General features: G+C 46.5%; 1 protein-coding gene across 1 annotated transcript in view; it reads right to left on the reverse strand.

Annotated features, from left to right (window-relative positions):
• The window catches only part of CCDC175 (coiled-coil domain containing 175), a 124,204-nt gene extending 109,049 nt beyond the window's left edge, over nt 1–15,155 (reverse strand). Inside the window, exons 1-7 of the mRNA XM_077265265.1 lie at nt 14,973–15,155; nt 10,388–10,473; nt 8,276–8,387; nt 3,909–4,044; nt 1,763–1,991; nt 1,150–1,272; nt 199–308 (exon numbers count right to left, since the gene is read on the reverse strand). Of these exons, the coding sequence (XP_077121380.1) occupies nt 199–308; nt 1,150–1,272; nt 1,763–1,991; nt 3,909–4,044; nt 8,276–8,387; nt 10,388–10,473; nt 14,973–15,042 (866 nt within the window). The 5' untranslated portion in view covers nt 15,043–15,155. The remainder of the gene's footprint in view (nt 1–198; nt 309–1,149; nt 1,273–1,762; nt 1,992–3,908; nt 4,045–8,275; nt 8,388–10,387; nt 10,474–14,972) is intronic.
• Nucleotides 15,156–25,868: the final 10,713 nt, after the last annotated feature.

Consider the following 25,868-nt stretch of genomic DNA (forward strand, 5'->3'; position numbering starts at 1 on the left):
CCTCAGCTTGTGTCAGCCCACCTCAATATAGATTATAATGGGTACAGTCATCTAATATAATAAGGTTCTTACTCTCCCTAACATAATTTTCAATTCAGACAATGCTTTCGGTCTCACAAATTTCCTGAAGATTGATCCTCTGCCTACGGATGCGCAGGAACATCTATTATTGCTATAGTTGTATTTGCTACAACTTACATTTTGTTTCTGGTATCTGCTGACTGTTTCTTTTGCAGGTCTAGTTTATTGGTCAGTCGTCCATGTGAAGCTTCCAAAAGTAAAACTTTGCCCTTCATAGAAGATATATTCTGAAAAAAAAAAAAAGGAGAAAAATAAAAATGTGTACAATACTTCTAGTGACCATATATACATAGCTCAGCATTTGAGGTCCCCGGTAGTGATGTGCGAACGTGATCGGATAAGGTGTTAGCTGAGCATGCAGTCTTTTGAGTGTCTCGCAGCTATTTGACAGCTGCAACGCATGCAGGGATTTCCTGTTTGTTAGACAATCTCTGTATGTGTTGCAGCTGTCGAACAGCCGCGAGACATGCCGCTGCCGAGACTTGAACGTATTATTCAAGCATGCCGAAGACACTCGGACAGCACTTTATCAGAGCACATTCGCTCATCACTAGTCCACGGCCATCAGATGACTGTACGGAGCTAACCAATGATATTACTTCATATGATATCTTTTATTCTACTATTGTATTCAGGGACAAGGATGTGAGCAGACAGAAGGACATGTGGCCATAGCATCTACTGATAGATATACTGCGGCACACGTGGCTCCTGTGCCAATGGTTGGGGAACAGTGCTGAAGTACATGACACTAAAGACCCCCATACACTTTAGACTAAAGTCAGCTGACCCTGACAGGACAGACCGTCCTTCTGATGTGTAAGGAGGCCTCCCGACTTTCCTCAGATGTTAGGAAAGAAGAGAATACGTTAATTCCAACACCCCTGCTCTTGCGTGTACGGGTGCCTGATCCTTTTATATTCCTACTTCATTAATTAGTTCTTTTGTTGCACAGTATGGGTTTGGTATACTATAAATCTGATTATACAATGATACATACATTCCCATTTGCTATACATATCAGCTATTATATTGTACTTTTTTTGATCTCTAACTTCCGCATCTTACCTCTTTTTCCATGTTAATTTTCTCTTCCACTTCATATAGCACCGACTTTCTCTGGCTGAGATACACTTTCTTTTCTGCATTTCTGGCATCTTGGATTTCAGTCTGTCTTTGTGTTTCTGCAATCTAGACAGCCAATCATGTTCATAAATAAGTGTTTATGATTCTCACATTTTATTTCATAGGGTTCTTTTTATTATGTGCTTCCACAACATATAGTTTGGGCAATATTCATTAAAATGCGGTGGTAGTGGACACATGGAATGAAAAGTCACCATAGAAGTCCATGCCCGGCATAAATGCCCTGCTATGAGCAGAGGTATTCCTAGCAGAGCGGAGTACTTTTTTATTAAGAGGAGATTGTGCTAGTCTGCAGGGGAATCTGTAGCAAGATCCGCACGATTTTGTGAATTTGCTGCAAAAAGTGTCAACATTGTTAATTTTGAGCAATATTTAGTAATAATTACAAGTTTCCAACTTGAAATGCAGCAAAAGCTATAATGCAAGTACTTGTAAATGTAGTGTTGGGAATCATGAAGTGACAACTAAAGAATCAAGCTGGTTTTAATTGCCAAGCTTTAAAATTAATATTGTCCTATGTGATGACTATGTGCACCTCTGCAGTTAGTCTTTCCTTCTCCTCCATAAACTGCAGCTTTTCTATAGCCATGTCCTCTGCCAGGTCTTCAGTCCTGTGTTGATATTCGATGACTGCTTCCTCAGCTTCTTTTCGCTTGTTGTGGGTCTCATTTACACGAATGCTCTGATGGGCTTTGCCTGCCATCTGCTGGTTTAGGAGATCGACTGCTTCTTGATGTTTGTCCCATAAGGTTTCCCCCTGTTGGCTATGAATACAATGAAATTCATTGTACATGTCAGCAAATAACATCTCCATGATAAAACCCGACCAATAAAAAGCAATTCAGTGGTCATGTATTAAAGCATTTCTGTGCCGATTTATAGTCAAATATATTTATTTCGGTTAGAGCCCTGTTTTATTTTTCATATGCAGCTATAATTCTCCGCTTCCCTTATTAAGTAGTCTCTTGAGCAGCTCATAGGTCTGCAGTTTCCATACTGCCTGGTTTCTGGCAGGGCAGGCTATATTACTATCTATGTATTTGCATATAGAGATAACAGGGAATTTGAACAAGCACACAGTTTTGGACAGTGAGAGCAGTGATAAGGCTAGTTTCACACTAGCATTTACCTGATCTGCGGCAGGCTGCGGACTTCCTCCATGAAGCCCCGCCCTCGGCCGCACCTCAGCCGCTAGCTCCGCCTACTTCTGCATGCGGCCCGCATGCGACCTCTGTACCTATCTTTAACATTAGGTACGCAGGTCGTGCAGCTGTATGCAGATGCTGCCGCATGCACAGTTTTGACGATGCGGCGACCAGCGTAGGACGCAGCCTGTAGCATTTTCTTTTTTTCCGCATCGTCAAAACGACGCATGCGGCAGCATCTGCATACAGCCGCACGACCTGTGTACCTAATGTTAAAGATAGGTACGGAGGTCGCATGCGGGCCGCATGCAGAAGTAGGCGGAGCTAGCGGTGGAGGCGCAGCCGAGGGCGGGGCTTCACGGAGGAAGTCCGCAGCCTGCCGCAGATCAGGTAAACGCTAGTGTGAAACTAGCCTTAGAAGACCTGCTTTAAAAGCTACAGGGCTGATGATTTTACAAGATTTATAATGGCAGCTTGTCAGGAGCTGAGAGGGAGGGAGTTGTGCAAACTACTACTGTATAGAAATAAGAAATAAGACAAAAGCGCTCATTGCAGGAAAATGACAGCAGATAGAAAAAGCAAGTCAATTGCAAACTTGCTTATCTTCATACTGCCTAGCTAAGTAAAGCAATTTAATACCTTGCGTATAAATCCTATATTCAACTCAATAAAATAACAGCCTTCAATACACTCCTTAGTGGCGAGCAGGTGCATTTACAGAACTGGGGAATTGAAGATAGAAAAAAGAAATCCACATCAGGGGCATTTTATTATTTGCACCTTTTCTTACCATAGTCCACTGCAGAGTGAGTTTACTGAGAATCTATCATTGATCTCGTTCTGATGGAAAAAAAATTGTAATCTCTTTCTTTTTCTGAACTTCTCTGTACGGATTACAGATGACATCAAAGTTGATCTGAACTTTGATGTGGTCATCAATTAGTAGAGAGAATCTCAAGGGAAAAAAAGACATTCCTTCTTTTTTTTTTTTTTTTACTATCCTGTTTAAAATCAGCTCACAGGCAGATTCTCAATTCAATCCGCAGCCAGCAATATACAAGGAAACAGAGCCTGTAAAAGTAAAATGATGCAAAATGTTCAATGAGATTCAATTGCTAAGAGGATTTTTATCTCAAAATACACATATGTAAGTGAAATAAATGTCCATATGCTTCACTTTCCTCTCCTTCGAATGTAATTAGCTTCCAGAGGAGGCGTGAGAGCAGTTGCAGCTTTCCCTTCCTCAGGGAGTGAAGCCAGCGCTGATTAGGTCATGCGATCACTGAGGCCAATGTCACGAGAGCCCCAGGAGAGCAAATGCTGACACTGCTGGAGTGGTGCCAGCACCAAATTTTACTGGAGATTTTCGGAGTAGTGGACAATTCCTTTAAGCATCAGATATTGAGGATTCCCTACAGAATATTCTGCATGTTCTGAGAGGAGATTCACACTCCATGCTGCACTCAACATAATATTTTTTTCACTACTGTATGAAGATTAATGGCTTTTTATTCTAGAGACTATGGATACATTCACCTCAAAAATACATTAATCTCTTCAGTTTCTTTCCCTTTTCTTTCAGTTTTCTCCAGTTCCAGGGTTATATTCTTCAGTTTGTGTTCTAACTGATGTCTCTCCGAAGCAATGGACTCACGAGCACTTGTAACTGCATCTAGTAACAGAAAAAACATATTCCTGACGCTCATCACAGATTAATATAGAGTGGCCCCTCTGTTCACACCATTAGAAGAATTAAAGGGGATGTCCAGCAAAAAAACAAACAAAAAAAAAAACAGGGATTTTTGTGTACTAACCGTAAAATCATTTTCTCCAAGCCACTCATTGTGGGACACAGGACCATGGGTGTTATGCTGCTACCATCAGGCTTCACGTAACAACTGCCTAGATGTGCACCACCGCAGCCTGCAGAATTCTTCTGCCCAGCCCCCATATACCCCCGTATCGGCCGAAGCTTGGATATGAACATTATACATAGTGCTTCAAGAAAGTATGTAAGTAAGTAAGTCTAAAGGCAAGTGATGGGGGGGGGGAAATGTGTAACCCCCTGAATGAACGCCTTCACCTGAGGTTTTGTTGCAATCCTACGTTGGAATAAGACCGATAAGGCAGGTAGCTGGCCCTTGAGCGAGCTGAGCGCCAGGCCTGAGTCCAGACCGGTCTGTAGGAACTCTAAAATGGTGGGAATAGAGAAGAGGAGGGGGAGACATCCACGAGCTTTGCACCAAGCAAAAAAATGTCTTCCAGGTACAGGCATAAATGCGTACCGACGCAGGCTTACGAGCACTAATCATTGTGGACGTGACCTGTTGTGAATAACCAGCATGGTTAGAATCCAGGATTCAACAGCCAAGCCGTTAAACACAGGGCCACTGAGTTTTGGTGGTAAATCGGCCCCTGGAAGAGCACATCTGGACGATATGGCAGTCGCCAGGGTACATCGGCGACGAGGCGCACCAACTCTGCAAACCACGCCCGGCAAGGCCAATCCAGAGCGACCAGGATCACTGGAACCCCTCCCGCCTTGATCTTTCTGATGTCTCTCGGAAGAAGCGGCAGAGGGGAAAAATGTACAGAAGACAGAACTGTCGCCACGAAAGAACCAGAGCATCCACTCCTATGGCTCTTGGATCTCGTGACCGAGCTATGAACCTGGAGACTTTGGCATTCAGTCTGGACACTATTAGATCCACATCTGGGGTCCCCCAACGAAGACAGATCTGTCGGAAAACATCCGGATGAAGTTCCCACTCCCCCGAGGCGAGACCCTGGCGGTTGAGGAAATCTGCCGCACAGTTTTCCACGCCTGGTATGTGTACTGCTGAGATTACCGAGTGGTTCCTCTCTGCCCACCGGAGAATATGAGTTACCTCACGCATGGCCGCCCTGCTGCGGGTATCCCTTGATGGTTGATGTATGCCACAGCCGTGGCGTTGTCCGATTGAATTTGGATGGGGTGACCCGCTAGGAGATAATGAAACTGCAGAAGCGCTAGCCATATCGCTCGGATTTCCAAGACATTGATTGGAAGTTTCGATTCCTGAGATGACCAGAGGCCCTGAGCAGCATGGTGACGAAAAACTGCTCCCCAGCCCAGAAGACTGGCATCGGTAGTCACCACTAGCCATTGAACCGGGAGAAAGGACTTTCCTTGGTTGAGGGAGAAACGCAATGTCCACCATCTGTGAGTTTGCCTGACCAGCAGGGATAGGGGGCACCAGCAGTCAAGGGAAAAAGGGTTCCTGTCCCAAGCCACTAGAAGAGCATGCTGTAGGGGACGGCGGTGCATCTGTGCGAAAGGAACCGCTTCCATTGCTGCCACCATTTCCCCAGTACCCTCATCGCAAAGCGGATGGAATGAGGGGATGACTGAGAGGGCTAGGACCTTGTCTTGAAGGACAATTACCAACCCTCAAGAGGTGTCGATCGCAAGTGATACGAACGGATTCCGCACAGTCGTGGAAAGACAGACCATTGCCCAGGAGGTCGTCCAGATAGGGTAGGACGACAACACCCCGAGAGTGCAGGATGGACATGACAGCCACCATGACCTTTGTGAAAACCCTGGGAACGGTAGCGAGGCCGAAGGGCAAGGCCGTGAACTGAAAATGCTTTTGCGAATGGAGAAACGCAGGAACTTTTGGTGGGGGAGAGGGGGAGGGGGAAATCGGGATGTGCAGGTAAGCATCTCAAATATCGATGAATGCTAAAAACTATTTCCAATGAGGTAATGACAGAATGCAGAGACTACATGCGGAAATGACGGACCTTGACAAACCTTGACAAACCTGTTTAGAATTTTGAGTTCTAGTATGGGTTTTACTTTTCCGCCCTTTTTTGGGACAACAAATAGATTGAAGTAGAATCCCTTCAACCTTTTGTTTTCCGGAACCAGAACAATGACGCCATCGCGGCACATAGAGTCTATGGCTCGGGAAAAAGCCTTTGCCCTTGATGCTGGAAGTTGGGAAGGAAAGGAATGAAACGAGGGACGCGAAGAAACAAAATCTATTTTGTATCAGGAAGACACCAGGTCTCTGATTCATTCGTGAACGACTGAGAGCCAGACCTGGTGAAACAGAAGTAGGCGACCGCCTACCCTGCTGGTGTCGACGGAAAATCTGTGGGACCTAGATCCCTTAGATCCAGACTGTTTGGGCTGGCCCTTCCATTGCTGATTGAACCTAAAGGATGCCTAGGGTCTTCTGTTCGTGCAGGGAGAGCGTCCTGATCCTGAAGAGGTAGTGTTAGTGGACCAACCCTGATTGGCGCAAAAGGATCGGAAACGGATTTGTTGTTGATGTCGAAAAGGACGCCTAAGCCTCTACTGGGGAAGAAATTTGTTCTTTCCTCCTGTAGCATCCGAGATAAGCTGATATAGCTTCTCTCCACACAAACGCCCACTCTGGTAAGGAAGAGATGTCAGAGACTTCTTTGATACAAAATCCGCCTTCCATTCTCTGAGCCATAAAGATCTTCTGATCGTGATGGCATTTGCCGCCGATAGAGCCGCACAGTTGGCCGCATCAAAAGAAGAGTGTACCAGGTAATCTCCTGCCTGAGAAATTAGGCTAGCCAGCTGCACTGCTTTCGGAGGAAGATTACTGCTCTGGAATTAGCTAAGGTTTCCGACCAGGAAACCTTTGCTTTAACTACCCACTCTGCAGCGAAGGAAGGACCTCGAGCCGCAACTGAGACTTCAAAGACAGATCGAGCCAAATTTTCTATCCGGCGGTCTGTGGAATTTTTAATAGATGATCTGTCCAGCAGGGATAGAAGGGTTTTGGATGCCAGGCGAGAGACTGGCAGGTCTACTACAAGAGACTCGGCCCAATCTTTTCTCAGATCAGCTGAGAACGGATACTTCGCCTCAAGTGGTTTTTGTCCTGTAAAGCGCATATTCGGTCACTCCCTGTGCCAATTAACTATATCCCGAAACTCTGAGTGAATGGCAAATGTTCTATGAGGCGCTTAGCTTTTTTGAAGCACACCGCGTGATCTGGCACTGAGCCGGAGTTTGGTTGACGGCCTCAATCAGATCAGAGAATCAACCATCCGGGCAAACCATGGTTTGGGAAGCCATGTCATCTAATAGTGTAGGTCCACTGTGTTTTATCAAGATCAAAGTCAGCACAGCCATCAACCAGGAAATTTTAGAGCACTTCATGCTTCTCTCTGCGAACAAAAATTTTGGAAATGGAAATTTCATTCTCCCGCAGGTCTTGGCACCTGTCCACACTGCCAAAAGTACCAGTACCTGGTTTAAAAACAACAGCATCACTGAGCATGATTGGCCAGCAAACTCGTCTGACCTTAACCTCATAGAGAATCTATGGGGTATTTTCAAGAGGAATATGAGAGACACCAGACTCAACAATGCAGACGAGCTGAAGGCTGCTATCAAAGCAACCTGGGCTTCCATAACACCTCAGCAGTGCCACAGGCTGATCGTCTCCATGCCACGCCGCATTGATGCAAAAGGAGCCCCGACCAAGTATTGAGTGCATTTACTGAACATACATTTCAGTAGGCCAACATTTCGGATTTTAAAATCATTTTTCAAGCTGGTGTTATAAAGTATTCTAATTTACTGAGATAATGACTTTTGGGTTTTCATTGGCTGTAAGCAATAATCATTAACAAAAACAGAATTAAACACTTGAAATAGATCACTCTGTTTGTAATGACTATATAATATATGAGATTCACTTTTTGTATTGAAGAACTGAAATAAATTAACTTTTTGATGATATTCTAATTTTGTGAGAAGCAACTGTATTATACAATGTAGAGACTTTCAATAAAGTCCTGTAGATTTACACATTCCCACCACACATACCCCACCTAAAGGGTCCTGATGTGGAGAGAACCTCTGTACCACGCACCTTCAATCTCTCTTGTGATGATTCTGGGCAGATGTATAATGTTGTAGCGCAATTTGCTGTTTTCTATAGTCTCTACTTCCAGCAGCTCCCGCGTGTGTCGTCTTGTGTCTTCCTAATTGGAGAAGAAAATACAATTGGCCCATATGACACATAAGAGAGCGGATTTGTGATTCCAGGGACTTGAATGTGATTTATTTGATCTTCTATCCAAAATGCAGAAGCTCATAATATTCCTTCCTTTTTTGCAATTTGGGCAAACACAACCTATCTTTTTTGACCTCACATAATACAAACTCTTTTCAGGCCGGTGTACTTACTTTGAAACTCAACATCAGAATGCCTAGTACATTCTGGTATAAAGAGTATTTTCAGAGTCCAGCTATAAAGTCCAAGTGTATTGAGTCTCTTATCACAAAGCCTGACAGCTGCAGCTTGTACAAAGCAGTGAGATCTCAGCAGCAGGGAGGAGGGACACTGAGGAGCTGTCATTAAGGCTAAGAGGGTGGAGACTCAGCAGCATGGGGGAGGACACTGTGGAGCTGTCATTCAGGCTAAGCGTGTGGAGACTCAGCAGCAGGGAGGAGGGACAATGAGAAGCTGTCATTAAGGCTAAGCGGGTGGAGAATCAGCACCATGGAGGAGGGACACTGAGAAGCTGTCATTCAGGCTAAGCGAGTGGAGAATCAGCACCATGGAGGAGGGACACTGAGAAGCTGTAATTAAGGCTAAGCGGGTGGAGACTCAGCAGCATGTGGGAGGACACTGTGGAGCTGTCATTCAGGCTAAGCTGGTTGACACTCAGGAGCATGGAGGAGGGACACTGAGGAGCTGTCATTCAGGCTAAGCGAGTGGAGAATCAGCACCATAGAGGAGGGACACTGAGAAGCTGTCATTAAGGCTAAGCGGGTGGAAACTCAGCAGCAGGGAGGAGGGACAATGAGGAGCTGTTATTCAGGCTAAGCGAGTGGAGACTCAGTAGCATGGGGGAGGGACACTGAGAAGCTGTCATTAAGGCTAAACGGGTGGAGACTCAGCAGCAGGGAGGAGGGACACTGAGAAGCTGTCATTAAGGCTAAGCGGGTGGAGACTCAGCAGCAAGGGGGAGGGACACTGAGGAGCTGTTATTCAGGCTAAGCGAGTGGAGAATCTGCAGCATGGAGGAGGAGGAGGGACATTGAGAAGCTGTCATTAAGGCTAAGCGGGTGGAGACTCAGCAGCATGGGGAGGACACTGAGGTGCTGTTTTTAAGGCTAAGCGGGTGGAGACTCAGCAGCAGGGAGGAGGGACACTGAGGAGCTGTCATTCAGGCTAAGCTGGTGGACACTCCGGAGCATGGAGGAGGGACACTGAGGTGCTGTCATTCAGGCTAAGCAGGTGGAGACTCAACAATATCAGAAAGAAGGGGAACAGAGGACCGGTCAGTCAGACTATGAGAGTGGAAACTCCGTAGTATCAAAAAGAAGGGGCACTGAGGAGCTATCAGTCAGACTAGGGGGTGGAGACTCAGCAGCAGCAGAGAGGAGCGACACTGAGGAGCTGTTAGTCAGACTAGGTGAGTAGAGACATTATCAGCTGTCCATCAAGTTAAGTAAACAGAGCTTTGAATATTCACTTTCAAAAAGGATTTTACTTCCATTTTGATGTAGATGTTAAAAATAAATACATCAGCCTCATCAGGCCTAAGAAATATTTGTAATAAAGAATGTTGTTGTACAGGTGACAGCGTCTCTTATATATTGATAGGATCAAACATAAAACTTGTCTACTATAAAGGGAGTAGATATTGTGCTGCCGCACTCATTCAGTGTTAGTGTGCAGGCGCAGACAGAAGACAGGCTCTGGGCGTTAGAGACAAGTCAGCCAATGTAAAGTACAGGTTTTATTATGCAAGTAGGAGGGCTAGACGGCGCACCAAGACCAGGGGTGTGCCAAAGCCACCTCATTTGTATAATCAAATAAAAGTTGATTTTTAATAAAATCTTAAGTTTAGCTCTACTTGCCCAGTGTCACTTAAAAAGAAGCTAGGTTCCCATATTAATGTTTAGACAGTTTATTTGCCATTTTAAGGATGACAGACTCCCTTTAAGGTCTTATGTGCGGCTCCATTCTTACCAATTCCTTCACAGCTTCTGCCACTGCCATCAGGTTCTGTGAAACATCATCATCCAATGCTGGATCTTTGCCTTTTACTTGTTTCTCTAGATAAAATAAAAAGTGGACGTGAGGTTGGGTTATGCAGCACATAACAGCTGTGGCAGATGTGGGGGCACAGAGCGGAGTATCGGCAGCCTGCGGGATACGTTATGGATTTGCTGCGGTTTCACCGCATACTCCATCCGTATCCCTTTTTCAGACTTTGCATCAGACTTATTGTAGATTCTCAGCACAATCCTCTCCATGTGAACAGGTCCTAAATACATTCCCTAGGTCTGAACAGGTGCTTACCTAGAGTCACCCACTCATATTCAATCAAAGAAATAAAGCAGCACTCTGTTGCGCCATAGCATGCAAATATGAAACATGAAAATTGAACTGCATTACTGCTCTTGAAATATGAAAAATTGAGAATGCTTAGCGCATAAATTGGCCAATTCATATGTACCTGGAAGCCACGTTAAGGTAATTCTCATTTCCAGGACCTAACTTAATGCCAATCCTCTCATAAAATAGGCTGCCAGGTAAACATGAATTGGCCAATTTATGCGCTAAGCATTCTCAATTTTTCATATTTCTAGAGCAGTAATGCAATTCAATTTTCATATTTCATATTTGCCTGCTATGGCGCCACAGAGTGCTGCTTTATTTCTTTGACTAAATACATTCCCACCTTGCATTGTGCATGATATTGACATTAATGTAATGGTAAAAGCAGAGAGTGTAGGGGTGCAGAGTGAAGAGTCTGCTACACAGTTTGCACTGGGGTCCAGGAGATTCATGTAACAGATCCAGTTGCAGGTGTCCATGGACATAATAATCATTACTAATAAGAACTCACAAACTTATCACTATGGAGGTAACAAGCAGGATCAGACGCTTGATTTACAGATTTCTCTCTCGTGATCACTGTAGGTGCAGGTCCACAGCCCCGAAAAGTGCAGGCAAGTCCCAGACACTATGGGTGACACTCTTTGCTGACAGAGTATGAGGTGAGCTGTTCTGTGCAGTGATACAGCAGGGCAGTATATGTTGGGCAGGCTGTGGGGTGGGCACTGTTATGGAGGGGCAGGATATATGGGGCAGGCTCTGGGGACACTTATGGAGGTGAAGTGATACAGCAGGGCAGTATATGTGGGGCAGGCTGTGGGGGGCACTGTTATGGCGGTGCAGTGATACAGCAGGGCAGTATATGTGGGGCAGGCTGTGGGGGGCTCTGTTATTATGGCGGTGCAGTGATACAGCAGGGCAGTATATGTGGGGCAGGCTGTGGGGGGCTCTGTTATTATGGCGGTTCAGTGATACAGCAGGGCAGTATATGTGGGGCAGGCTGTGGGGGGCTCTGTTATTATGGCGGTGCAGTGATACAGCAGGGCAGTATATGTGGGGCAGGCTGTGGGGGGCTCTGTTATTATGGCGGTTCAGTGATACAGCAGGGCAGTATATGTGGGGCAGGCTGTGGGGGGCACTGTTATTATGGCGGTGCAGTGATACAGCAGGGCAGTATATGTGGGGCAGGCTGTGGGGGGCTCTGTTATTATGGCGGTGCAGTGATACAGCAGGGCAGTATATGTGGGGCAGGCTGTGGGGGAGCTCTGTTATTATGGGGGTGCAGTGATACAGCAGGGCAGTATATGTGGGGCAGGCTGTGGGGGGCTCTGTTATTATGGCGGTGCAGTGATACAGCAGGGCAGTATATGTGGGGCAGGCTGTGGGGGGCACTGTTATTATGACGGTGCAGTGATACAGCAGGGCAGTATATGTGGGGCAGGCTGTGGGGGGCTCTGTTATTATGGGGGTGCAGTGATACAGCAGGGCAGTATATGTGGGGCAGGCTGTGGGGGGCTCTGTTATTATGGCGGTGCAGTGATACAGCAGGGCAGTATATGTGGGGCAGGCTGTGGGGGGCTCTGTTATTATGGGGGTGCAGTGATACAGCAGGGCAGTATATGTGGGGCAGGCTGTGGGGGGCTCTGTTATTATGGCGGTGCAGTGATACAGCAGGGCAGTATATGTGGGGCAGGCTGTGGGGGGCTCTGTTATTATGGGGGTGCAGTGATACAGCAGGGCAGTATATGTGGGGCAGGCTGTGGGGGGCTCTGTTATTATGGCGGTGCAGTGATACAGCAGGGCAGTATATGTGGGGCAGGCTGTGGGGGGCACTGTTATTATGGGGGTGCAGTGATACAGCAGGGCAGTATATGTGGGGCAGGCTGTGGGGGGCTTTGTTATTATGGGGGTGCAGTGATACAGCAGGGCAGTATATGTGGGGCAGGCTGTGGGGGGCTCTGTTATTATGGCGGTGCAGTGATACAGCAGGGCAGTATATGTGGGGCAGGCTGTGGGGGGCTCTGTTATTATGGGGGTGCAGTGATACAGCAGGGCAGTATATGTGGGGCAGGCTGTGGGGGGCTCTGTTATTATGGCGGTGCAGTGATACAGCAGGGCAGTATATGTGGGGCAGGCTGTGGGGGGCTCTGTTATTATGGGGGTGCAGTGATACAGCAGGGCAGTATATGTGGGGCAGGCTGTGGGGGGCTCTGTTATTATGGCGGTGCAGTGATACAGCAGGGCAGTATATGTGGGGCAGGCTGTGGGGGGCACTGTTATTATGGGGGTGCAGTGATACAGCAGGGCAGTATATGTGGGGCAGGCTGTGGGGGGCTCTGTTATTATGGGGGTGCAGTGATACAGCAGGGCAGTATATGTGGGGCAGGCTGTGGGGGGCTCTGTTATTATGGCGGTGCAGTGATACAGCAGGGCAGTATATGTGGGGCAGGCTGTGGGGGGCTCTGTTATTATGGGGGTGCAGTGATACAGCAGGGCAGTATATGTGGGGCAGGCTGTGGGGGGCTCTGTTATTATGGCGGTGCAGTGATACAGCAGGGCAGTATATGTGGGGCAGGCTGTGGGGGGCTCTGTTATTATGGGGGTGCAGTGATACAGCAGGGCAGTATATGTGGGGCAGGCTGTGGGGGGCTCTGTTATTATGGCGGTGCAGTGATACAGCAGGGCAGTATATGTGGGGCAGGCTGTGGGGGGCACTGTTATTATGGGGGTGCAGTGATACAGCAGGGTAGTATATGTGGGGCAGGCTGTGGGGGGCACTGTTATTATGGGGGTGCAGTGATACAGCAGGGCAGTATATGTGGGGCAGGCTGTGGGGGGCTCTGTTATTATGGGGGTGCAGTGATACAGCAGGGCAGTATATGTGGGGCAGGCTGTGGGGGGCTCTGTTATTATGGCGGTGCAGTGATAAAGCAGGGCAGTATATGTGGGGCAGGCTGTGGGGGGCTCTGTTATTATGGGGGTGCAGTGATACAGCAGGGCAGTATATGTGGGGCAGGCTGTGGGGGGCTCTGTTATTATGGCGGTGCAGTGATACAGCAGGGCAGTATATGTGGGGCAGGCTGTGGGGGGCTCTGTTATTATGGGGGTGCAGTGATACAGCAGGGCAGTATATGTGGGGCAGGCTGTGGGGGGCTCTGTTATTATGGCGGTGCAGTGATACAGCAGGGCAGTATATGTGGGGCAGGCTGTGGGGGGCACTGTTATTATGGGGGTGCAGTGATACAGCAGGGCAGTATATGTGGGGCAGGCTGTGGGGGGCTCTGTTATTATGGGGGTGCAGTGATACAGCAGGGCAGTATATGTGGGGCAGGCTGTGGGGGGCTCTGTTATTATGGCGGTGCAGTGATACAGCAGGGCAGTATATGTGGGGCAGGCTGTGGGGGGCTCTGTTATTATGGGGGTGCAGTGATACAGCAGGGCAGTATATGTGGGGCAGGCTGTGGGGGGCTCTGTTATTATGGCGGTGCAGTGATACAGCAGGGCAGTATATGTGGGGCAGGCTGTGGGGGGCTCTGTTATTATGGGGGTGCAGTGATACAGCAGGGCAGTATATGTGGGGCAGGCTGTGGGGGGCTCTGTTATTATGGGGGTGCAGTGATACAGCAGGGCAGTATATGTGGGGCAGGCTGTGGGGGGCTCTGTTATTATGGGGGTGCAGTGATACAGCAGGGCAGTATATGTGGGGCAGGCTGTGGGGGGCTCTGTTATGGGGGTGCAGTGATACAGCAGGGCAGTATATGTGGGGCAGGCTGTGGGGGGCTCTGTTATTATGGGGGTGCAGTGATACAGCAGGGCAGTATATGTGGGGCAGGCTGTGGGGGGCTCTGTTATTATGGCGGTGCAGTGATACAGCAGGGCAGTATATGTGGGGCAGGCTGTGGGGGGCTCTGTTATTATGGCGGTGCAGTGATACAGCAGGGCAGTATATGTGGGGCAGGCTGTGGGGGGCACTGTTATTATGGGGGTGCAGTGATACAGCAGGGCAGTATATGTGGGGCAGGCTGTGGGGGGCTCTGTTATGGCGGTGCAGTGATACAGCAGGGCAGTATATGTGGGGCAGCCTCCTCAGTACACACACAGGACGCGTCTCCATCGCCACTTCATGTGTACACACCATTACCGCCGCAGAACTTCACGGGGTAAATCACTGCATGTGCCTCCGCGACAGACGGCTCCTCTCACAGACACCTACCTACTTCCATGAAATGCTCCAAGACCACGGACACCGCCTTGCAGTCCGGCACCGACAGCCCCGAAGTCATTCTCGCTCTCAGTGTTAGTATTCGCTCCAAAAATCAGGGCCTAATTGCTTGAACCAGTCAGGTCACTATGGAAACCAGACGCCTTCTTTGGCATACACCCACGTAATAGAAGTGGAACAGTCTAACAGAGGACATGTGAACAAAAGTGGGAGCTACCAATGTCGTATAAGGGGAGAAAGAACTTCTTCCCTGCTACATATATCCTGTAGTTCTTTACTTGCATTGCATCTTAACCCTTTTATCCCTCCAGGGTTCTTAGAATATTTATTATGAACCAAACCCGATTAATTTATACAATCTGGTATTATTTTATATTTGTAATACCTTTTTATTATGGGGAAATGCTGAGCTCTGATCCCACCTTTATGAATCCACAATTCTGAAGACACCGGATATGTGCATGAGACCTTGACGTATCCGCTATCTGACCGCGCTGTCACCTCCATTTCTAATAGGACCTGTGCCTGACAGACCCCGATCACTTATTTTGAGGTCGGTCAGGTTTCGTCTACTTTCCAGTCTCAGGACGTCTGCACCATGTGTGAATGGTCAGTTTTTTAGTTTTGTGCATACTATGTAATTTTTCAATATTTTTTTTTCTATTTGCCTTTTTCAATATTTTTGTCAATGGGTTACTATAGCAACCAAAGGCCTTCTTATGGCTCCCACGTTGTCGTCTTGGTGCTCCTGTGAAGTCCACGGGCCAGGTCCATAGGACATCGTGTGATTGTCCATCCTTAGAGTAATTGGCAGACTTGTAGCCTATGTGACTGCAGATTTGGGAGTCCTTACATTGCGCTCTGTAAGTAACTGCAGACTTGTAGCCTCAGGGTATGTTTCCACGGTAAGTAAACGCTGCTTGTTTGACGCTGCAGCGTCAAACAAGCAGCGTCCAGATGTTCCAGCATAGTGGAGGGGATTTAATGAAATCCCGTCTCCACTATGCGTGGAAACCCGCACGCGGCGGCCCTGCGACTCCGGACATGCTGCGCGTCTTTTCAGATCGCAGCATGTCCGTACACCTTGCGGGGACGCAGCGTCCCCGCAAGGCATATCACAGGGCCCTATGGCGAGGGGTGCGATGATCCCGGATGTGTACTGTACACATCCGGCACCATCGCGTCCCAGAAAGGGGGCGGGGCTTAGCGCCGAGCGGCTTCGCCGCTGCGGCGATACCGCCGGCCATCCTGAGCGTGGAGACATACCCTAAGGCTGGACTACCCTTTTAAGGCTACTTTCACACATCCGTCGGTATGGGGCCGTTGCAAACCGTCGGCCCGACGTACCGATGGACGTTGTGCACAATAGTGCACAACGTGGGCAGCGGATGCAGTTTTACAACGCATCCGCTGCCCAGTGTGATGAGCGGGGAGGAGGGGGCGGAGTTCCGGCCACGCATGCGCGGTCGGAAATGGCGGAGCCGACGCACAAAAAAACTTTACATTTTTTTATCACGACGGACCGCAATAACACGATGCATCCGTCGCACGATGTATGGAACGTGTGTCCGTCGCAATCCGTTGTTAGTTAAAGTCAATGGCAAAAAAACGCATCCGGCGGGCACATTTGCAGGATCTGTTTTTTTGCCATAACGACGGATTGCGACGAAGGAAAAAAGACGGAAGTGTGAAAGTAGCCGTAGGCACACTGTTTTGGGGCAAACCATTCTGCTGATCTGCACGCTTCATTGCAGAGTGCTGTAGGGTTGCCTCTGGCTGTCTCAATTCGGCCCACAGACCAAGACAGCCGAGGGGCTGAAAACAGTGGCCCATGGTCTGCACTTTGTCCGCTCACTGTCTATATCGACACTGACTGCATTGGTGAAGGAGGGCCTCAGATCGACCTCATATGCTGGCCAGGGGGAAGCTGTGCGGGCCTCATATGCTGGCCAGGGAGTGTCTGTGCGGGCCTCATATGCTGGCCAGGTGGAGGCTGTGCGGGCCTCATATGCTGGCCAGGGAGAGACTGTATTCGGGTTCAAACGGTATATAGGGTAATGTCGGAATACTTAATTCTGCTCAATGTTGAGTGATAATTAATATTAATTCTAATATATTATTTGCTGATAATGGCCCTCCACAACAGTCATGGTCTCTCATGTGGCCCCTCTGGAAAATTAATTGCCCACCCCTGAATCAGACGATCGAGGTTCCAAATGCCAATGCTATTTGTGAGTTAAGGCCAGGGGACCAGTGAAATTTAAATCGGCTGTCTGATTTGCAACATTGAATGCAATGATTTCCTATGGCGTCGCACTGTGACCTGCAACTTACCAGGACTTTGACACAGAGCCACAAATGTTTCCACACGTGTTGGATTTTCTGTTTTTCGTAATTATGGGAAAATAAAGGAGATGACAACAAATGATAATTCAAGTATTGTGGACGGGTAGGCTGTGCAGGCCTCATATGCTGGCCAGGGGGAGGCTGTGCGGGCCTCATATGCTGGCCAGGGGGAGGCTGTGCGGGCCTCATATGCTGGCCAGGGAGTGTCTGTGCGGGCCTCATATGCTGGCCAGGTGGAGGCTGTGCGGGCCTCATATGCTGGCCAGGGAGAGTCTGAGTGGGCCTCATATGCTGGACAGGGGTAGGCTGTGTGGGCCTCATATGCTGGCCAGGGGGAGACTGTGCGGGCCTCATGCTGGCCAGGGGGAAGCTGTGCGGGCCTCATTTGCTGGACAGGGGTAGGCTGTGTGGGCCTCATATGCTGGCCAGGGGGAGACTGTGCGGGCCTCATATGCTGGCCAGGGGGAAGCTGTGCGGGCCTCATATGCTGGACAGGAGTAGGCTGTGCGGGCCTCATATGCTGGACAGGGGTAGGCTGTGCGGGCCTCATATGCTGGCCAGGGAGTGTCTTTGCAGGCCTCATATGCTGGACGGGTAGGCTGTGCAGGCCTCATATGCTGGCCAGGGGGAGGCTGTGCGGGCCTCATATGCTGGCCAGGGGGAGACTGTATTCGGGTTCAAACGGTATATAGGGTAATGTCGGAATACTTAATTCTGCTCAATGTTGAGTTATAATTAATATTAATTCTAATATATTATTTGCTGATAATGGCCCTCCACAACAGTCATGGTCTCTCATGTGGCCCCTCTGGAAAATTAATTGCCCACCCCTGAATCAGACGATCGAGGTTCCAAATGCCAATGCTATTTGTGAGTTAAGGCCAGGGGACCAGTGAAATTTAAATCGGCTGTCTGATTTGCAACATTGAATGCAATGATTTCCTATGGCGTCGCACTGTGACCTGCAACTTACCAGGACTTTGACACAGAGCCACAAATGTTTCCACACGTGTTGGATTTTCTGTTTTTCGTAATTATGGGAAAATAAAGGAGATGACAACAAATGATAATTCAAGTATTGTGATTTTTATTATTACTGTCATATTTACTGTACTTATAAATTTGAGGTTCTTAGTGCAGACTTTGATCAAACTGTGCGAGCCCATCTGCCAACGACAAGATGACCTCATCAGACCGGGCCCTACACTAACCTAATTATTGTGTATATACTATTCTTATCACATCCTTTCATTACGATATTATAATACTTATTATGATTACCATTACTCTAGTACTATGAGCTCTCTAGAATTAAAGCTGTTGATCCAAAGGAAGGCAAAAACAACTGGACACATTAAAGGGAGTCTGTCACCCCCAAAATCATATCTGAGCTGTGGCCACCGGCATCAGGGGCTTATCTACAGCATTCTGTAATGCTGTAGATAAGCCCCCAATGTAACCTGAAAGATGAGAAATAAAGGTTATATTATACTCACCCAAGGGCGGTCCAGGTCCAATGGGCGTCACGGTCCCGTCCAGCGCCTCCTATCTTCATTAGATGACGTCCTCTTCTTGCCGCAGCTCCGGTGCAGGCGTACTTTGTCTTCCTGTTGAGGGCAGAGCAAAATACTGCAGTGCGCATGCGCCCGGAAAGGTCAGAGAGGCCTGGCGCCGGAGCCGCGGCAAGAAGACAAGAAGAGGACGCCATCTGATGAAGATAGGAGGCGCTGGACCGGACTGTGACGCCCATCGGACCCGGACTGCAGCGGGACCGCCCCTGGGTGAGTATAATATAACCTTTATTTCTCATCTTTCAGGTTACATCGGGGGCTTATATACAGCACTGGCTGAAGAGCCTGGCATTGCCTGGGCATAGTAAATATCTGTGGTTATAGCACCTCACTTGTCTTATTTTCCCATCACACCTCTCATTTTCCCCCTCACATGTTTCATTTTCCCCCTGACATCTCTCATTTTTTCCCCCCTAACACTTGTCATTTCGACCTCACATCTGTCATTTTCCGATCACTCCACTATTTTCCCTCACTCCTCTCATTTTGTACTCACACCTTTTAATTTTCACCTCACACCTCTTTTTCACCTCACACCTCTCATTTTCCCCTCAGAATATACATGTTTGTCATCTCCCTTATATATAGTATACACCTGTATGTCATCTCCTGTATATAGTATATACCTGTATGTCATCTCCCCTGTAAATAGTATATACCTGCTGTATGTCATCTCCTCCTGTATATTGTATATACCTATGTGTCATCTCCTCATGTATATAGTATATACCTGTATGTCATCTCTTCTGTATATAGTATATACCTGTATGTCATCTCCTATATAGTATATACCTGCATGTCATCTCCCCTGTATATAGTATATACCTGCTGTATGTCATCTCCTCCTCTATATACCTACCGTATGTGTCATCTCCTCTTTTATATAGTATATACCTGTGTCATTTCCTCCTGTATATAGTATATACGTGTGTCATCTCCTCCTGTATATAGTATATACCTGTGTGTCATCTGCTCCTCTAGATATTATATACCTGTGTGTCATCTCCTCCTGTATATAGTATATACCTGTATGTCATCTCCTCCTGTATATAGTATATACCTGTGTCACTTCCTCCTGTATATAGTATATACCTGTATGTCATCTCCTGTATATAGTATATACCTGTATGTCATCTGCTCCTGTATATAGTATATACCTGTGTCATCTCCCCTGTATATAGTATATACCTGTATGTCATCTCCTCCTGTATATAGTATGTACTTGTATGTCATCTCCTCCTGTATATAGTATATACTGTATATCTGTGTGTCATCTCCTCCTGTATTAGACCTCGTTCACACGTTATTTGGTCAGTATTTTTACCTCATTATTTGTAAGCTAAATTGGCAGCCTGATAAATCCCCAGCCAACAGGAAGCCCTCCTCCCTGGCAATATATATTAGCTCACACATACACATAATAGACAGGTCATGTGACTGACAGCTGCCGGATTTCCCATATGGTACATTTGTTGCTCTTGTACTTTGTCTGCTTATTAATCAGATTTTTATTTTTGAAGGATAATACCAGACTTGTGTGTGTTTTAGGGCAAGTTTCATGTGTCAAGTTGTGTGCGTTGAGTTGCGTGTGGCGACATGCATGTAGCGACTTTTGTGAGATGAGTTTCGTGTGGCGATATGCGTGTATCAACTTTTTGTGTGTTGAGTTGCATGTGACAGGTTAGTGTAGCAAGTTGTGTGCAGCAAGTTTTGCGCGTGGCGAGTTTTATGTGTGGTGCGTTTTGAGTATGTGCAAGTTTTGTGTGAGGCAGCTTTTGCATGTGTTGCAACTTTTGTGCATGTGGCATTTTTTCCGCGTGTGCAAGTTTTGCGTGTGGCGAGTTTTCCATGAGGTGAGTTTTGCACATGTGGCAAGTTTTGCGTGAGCCTAGTTTTGCTTGTGGCGAGTTTTGCGCGTGGCGAGTTTTGAGCGGCGACTTTTGTGTTCCGACTTTTATGTGGCGAGGTTGGTGTATGTGTGGTGAAATGTGTGCTGAGGGTGATATATGTGTTGTGTGTGTGTTCATATCCCCGTGTGTGGTGAGTATCCCATGTCGGGGCCCCACATTAGCAACTGTACAGTATATACTCTATGGCGCCATCGCTCTCATTCTTTAAGTCCCCCTTGTTCACATCTGGCAGCTGTCAATTTGCCTCCAACACTTTTCCTTTCATTTTTTCCCCATTATGTAGATACGGGCACAAACAACTGCAATGTATTTTTTTTACGGGAAGCAATAAAAAAAATTCTTGTCATTCTGCAGATTTAATTAACAAATGCATCCTGAGGCCATGTAAAGAAATCATTGTGTTGATATCAGGAAAACTAGGGTAATTAAATTTGTTTTGCCTAATCTACGGCATTAATAATGCATTGCAATCTGCACGTAACCTTACCAGAGGTAGGTATTTCGAGGTCAATGGTGACTGTGATAAAACCCTTCTGCACTATTTATTAGGGCTCATTTCAGTGGGTATGTTTCTAGGATGTGCTGCACACAAAAGGCGATACCATAAATCTATTTTAATGTTGTACCCCCTAAATTGTAAGAATAAATATTTATTACAATAAATCAGAATGTTCTACTGATATCTGAAAATTTAGCCTAGTTTGCAGACACCATATTACTAAAATGTCTCCGCCTGTACACTTAAAGGGAACCTGACAGCTGATACATGCAGCCTGATCCTCTGGCAGCATGTATGAGACAATAAGTGCACGATTCTGGCCATATACAGTATATCTAACTTGTTGCACAGTTTCAGAGAAAAATATAGTTTAAAAGGCGCTGGGGGACCGAGCCGTGCTGGAGACTAGTCGAATAAGCTCTGCTCAGTACCCGGCGGCTTTTAAACTATATTATTCTCAAACGCTACAACATTTGAGAGTGAAATACATATATCCAGTATCGTGCAGCCACTGTCTCATATATGCTGCCTGTGGATCAGGCATCATGTATCAGTTGTCAAGTTCCCTTTAAACTGGGCCAGTTTTTTTTTATAGATTCTGAAAGTCAATAATGGTGGACAGACACATTAGTCTAAAGACTTGTCCAGACGAGCGTATAAATCGGACGCGAAAAAAAAAAAAAAATCGCAGCATGCGCAATTCTCTTCCGAGTCTCAACCATTCAAGTCTATGGGTGCATACAAAAAGAATCGGATCCCACATGAATTCTACATGCGTGGCATACATTTCTATTATTAACCAAGGAAACTGTATTTCATCATGTACATTTTTGAGTATAGAAGTATGAAAATGTAAAAACAGAGATACAGATGAAAGTATGGAAGAAAATCGGAGGAAAATCCTATGAGCTTTCTGAATTAAACTCTGACAATTTTTCATACGCTCGTCTGCAGCCGGTCTAAAATTTATCAAAGCGGATGATTTGAACAAAAATGAAGGGTCATGTCATGACTCAGTTGGGTGACCTGGGACTAGGGGCTCCTTCCCTGTCCCTACCACTAGGGGGCACCCTAGCTCGCCCTATTCCCCGGTATTCTTCTGAAGGTGAAGATGCCAGGGCCTCCACCCTTGCCTTATCTCCTGAGTCAGCTCTCCGTCTATTCTCTTCCCCTAGGGAAGAGGGGCACTACTGTGCACCGCAGTACACCAACCTGAAAAATACGGCTACACAAACAAGTGTAACAGAAAATAGCAAGCATTCAAATATTCACTCACATATAACAGGAATGCATCGGGGAGTGGAGGATGGGGGTAAAACCAAAGTAGAGGAGGGAAGGGGAAGTGTTTCTTCTCAGCGCAGGAATAGGAGCAATCAGACGCTGCAGTCTTCTGGATCCTCTATGTTGCGGTAATCCCATGACAGGTCGTTAGGTAAAGCTTAACATTGTAACATCATTTTAGGAGACTATCATCTGGAAAAATAGTGATAAGTGAATGTGCTCGGATAAGGTGTTACCGGACAATGCTCGGGAGCTAACTGAGTGTCTTCGGCATGATCGAAAAATATGTTTCAGTCCCCGTGGCTGCATGTCTTGTGGCTGTTTGACAGCCACAAAACGTGCAGGGATTATCTAACAAACATGTAATCCCTGCATGTGTTGGCCTGTTGAACAGCTGCGAGGCATGCAGCCACGGGGACCAAACATATTTTTCAAACGCGCCAAAGACATTCTCATGCTCGGATAAAGCCAAATCTGAGCATGTTTGCTCATCACTACTGTTTAACACCAATGTATGATATCAAATAGTTTCCAGTCGGTTCAATATGTAGCAGCACACATTTTATTATCATCCAACTGACCTCTTGAGACTTAATTTTTTTACCAGTAGGCTAGACAGAATATTAAATGTACTGGTTTGAGGTCACTTATCAGAGATAATCTTAATGCCATAAACTGGGATAATGTTGTAAAAAATAAAAGTACACAAAACAAATAGGACACCTCTATGAGCCTCATGAATTGGTCCTGTGCATAACTAAAGTAAAGGAGTTCACAAGATAGAAATAGGAGAAAACCGTCATGGCTAAACAGGTGTAAGGGGCGCAATAATTGACATAAAGAAAGTGTTTTTAATAACTTCCCACCCTACAATTAATATTTACGGTGAAGCAACAAAGTAGTTAATTAGTTCTGCCATTCACTTACGGCATGCTTATAGTGCAGGCTCTGGAGCTGAGCCCGCACCATCAATAGTGGCTGTCAGCAGATACATGCAACAGTGGCTGCAGTCGGTGCTAGCTAGTTAAGCTCCTAAATGCCGAGGTCATGTTTTCTTACCATCTTGTTTGTTCTGTGATAACTATGAAAATACCTGAAAAGTCTATATCACATATCAAGGCTCATTATTTTGGTAATTAATGGATGTTATGGCATCTGTATGTTTCCTACACCATATAGATTTATAGATAGAACATGGATAGATAACACTGGTATACAGTGATTTTGGTGCCAACAATGTCTGAACGGTGTTATGTTAAGTTTATGGCGCCGATTATGAATATGACTTTGGTTTTGCCAGATTGGCTCTAGATTCCGAGATACTTACTAGTTAATTAACCCCTTTCTGACATCGGACATACTATCCCGTCGAGGTGGGGTGGGCCCGTATGACCACCGACGGGATAGTACGTCCAGCGTGATCGCGGCCGGGTATCAGCTATCGCAGCTGACATCCGGCACTATGTGCCAGGAGCGGTCACGGACCGCCCCCGGCACATTAACCCCCGGCACACTGCGATCAAACATGATCGCAGTGTTCCGGCGGTATAAGGAAGCATCGCGCAGGGAGGGGGCTCCCTGCGGGCTTCCCTGAGACCCCCGGAGCAACGCCATGTGATCGCGTTGCTCCGAGCATCTCTTACCTCCTATCCCTGCAGGCCCCGGATCCAAAATGGCCGCGGGGCTGCATCCGGGTCCTGCAGGGACTACTTCCGGGTCCAGAGCAGGCGCTGGTAAGCCTGCAGCGCTGTAAGTCAGATCGCTGATCTGACAGAGTGCTGTGCAAACTGTCAGATCAGCGATCTGTGATGTCCCCCCCCCCCCTGGGACAAAGTAAAAAAAAAAAATCCACGTGTAAAAAAATAAATAAATAATAATTCCTAAATAAAGAAAATATATATATATATTATTCCCATAAATACATCTCTTTATCTAAATTAAAAAAACAATAAAAGTACACATATTTAGTATCGCCGCATCCGTGACGACCCAACCTATAAAACTGTCCCACTAGTTAACCCCTTCAGTGAACACCGAAGAAAAAAAAAACGAGGCAAAAAACAACGCTTTATTATCATACTGCCGAACAAAAAGTGGAATAACACGCGATTAAAAAGACGGATATAAATAACCATGGTACCACTGAAAACGCCATCTTGTCCCGCAAAAAAACGAGCCGCCATACAGCATCATCAGCGAAAAAATAAAAAAGTTATAGTCCTCAGAATAAAGCGATGCCAAAATAATTATTTTTTCTATAAAATAGCTTTTATAGTATAAAAGCGCCAAAACATAAAAAAATGAGATATCGCTGTAATCGTACTGACCCGAAGAATAAAACTGCTTTATCAATTTTACCAAACGTGGAACGGTATAAACGCCTCCCCCAAAAGAAATTCATGAATAGCTGGTTTTTGGTCATTCTGCCTCACAAAAATCGGAATAAAAAGCGATCAAAAAATGTCATGTACTCGAAAATGGTACCAGTAAAAACGTCAACTCGTCCTGCAAAAAACAAGATCTCACATGACTCTGTGGACCAAAATATGCAAAAATTATAGCTCTCAAAATGTGGTGATGCAAAAACTATTTTTTTGCAATAAAAAGCGTCTTTTAGTGTGTGATGGCTGCCAACCACGTTCCTGAAAATGTTACCAATAAAAACGTCAACTCGTCCCGCAAAAAACAAGACCTCACATGACTCTGGACCAAAATTTGGAAAAATTATAGGTCTCAAAATGTGGAGACGCAAAAACTTTTTTGCTATAAAAAGCATCTTTTAGTGTGTGACAGCTGCCAATCATAAAAATCTGCTATAAAAAAAACTCTATAAAAGTAAATCAAACCCCCCTTCATCACCCCCTTAGTTAGGGAAAAATAATAAAATAAAAAAATGTATTTATTTCCATTTTCCCATTAGGGTTAGGGCTAGGGTTAGGGTTAGGGTTGGGGCTAGGGTTGGAGCTAAAGTTAGGGTAAGGGTTGGGGCTAAAGTTAGGGTTAGGGTTGGGGCTAAAGTTAGGGTTAGGGTTGGGGCTAAAGTTAGGATTAGGGTTTGGATTACATTTACGGTTGGGATTAGGGTTGGGATTAGAGCTAGGGGTGTGTCAGGGTTAGGGGTGTGGTTAGGGTTACCATTGGGATTAGGGTTAGGGGTGTGTTTGGATTAGGGTTTCAGGTAGAATTGGGGAGTTTCCACTGTTCAGGCACATCAGGGGCTCTCAATTCCAGCCAATTCTGTGTTGAAAAAGTAAAACAGTGCTCCTTCCCTTCCGAGCTC

The sequence above is a fragment of the Ranitomeya variabilis genome, chromosome 1 (assembly GCF_051348905.1).
Source record: "Ranitomeya variabilis isolate aRanVar5 chromosome 1, aRanVar5.hap1, whole genome shotgun sequence".
NCBI lineage: Eukaryota > Metazoa > Chordata > Amphibia > Anura > Dendrobatidae > Ranitomeya > Ranitomeya variabilis.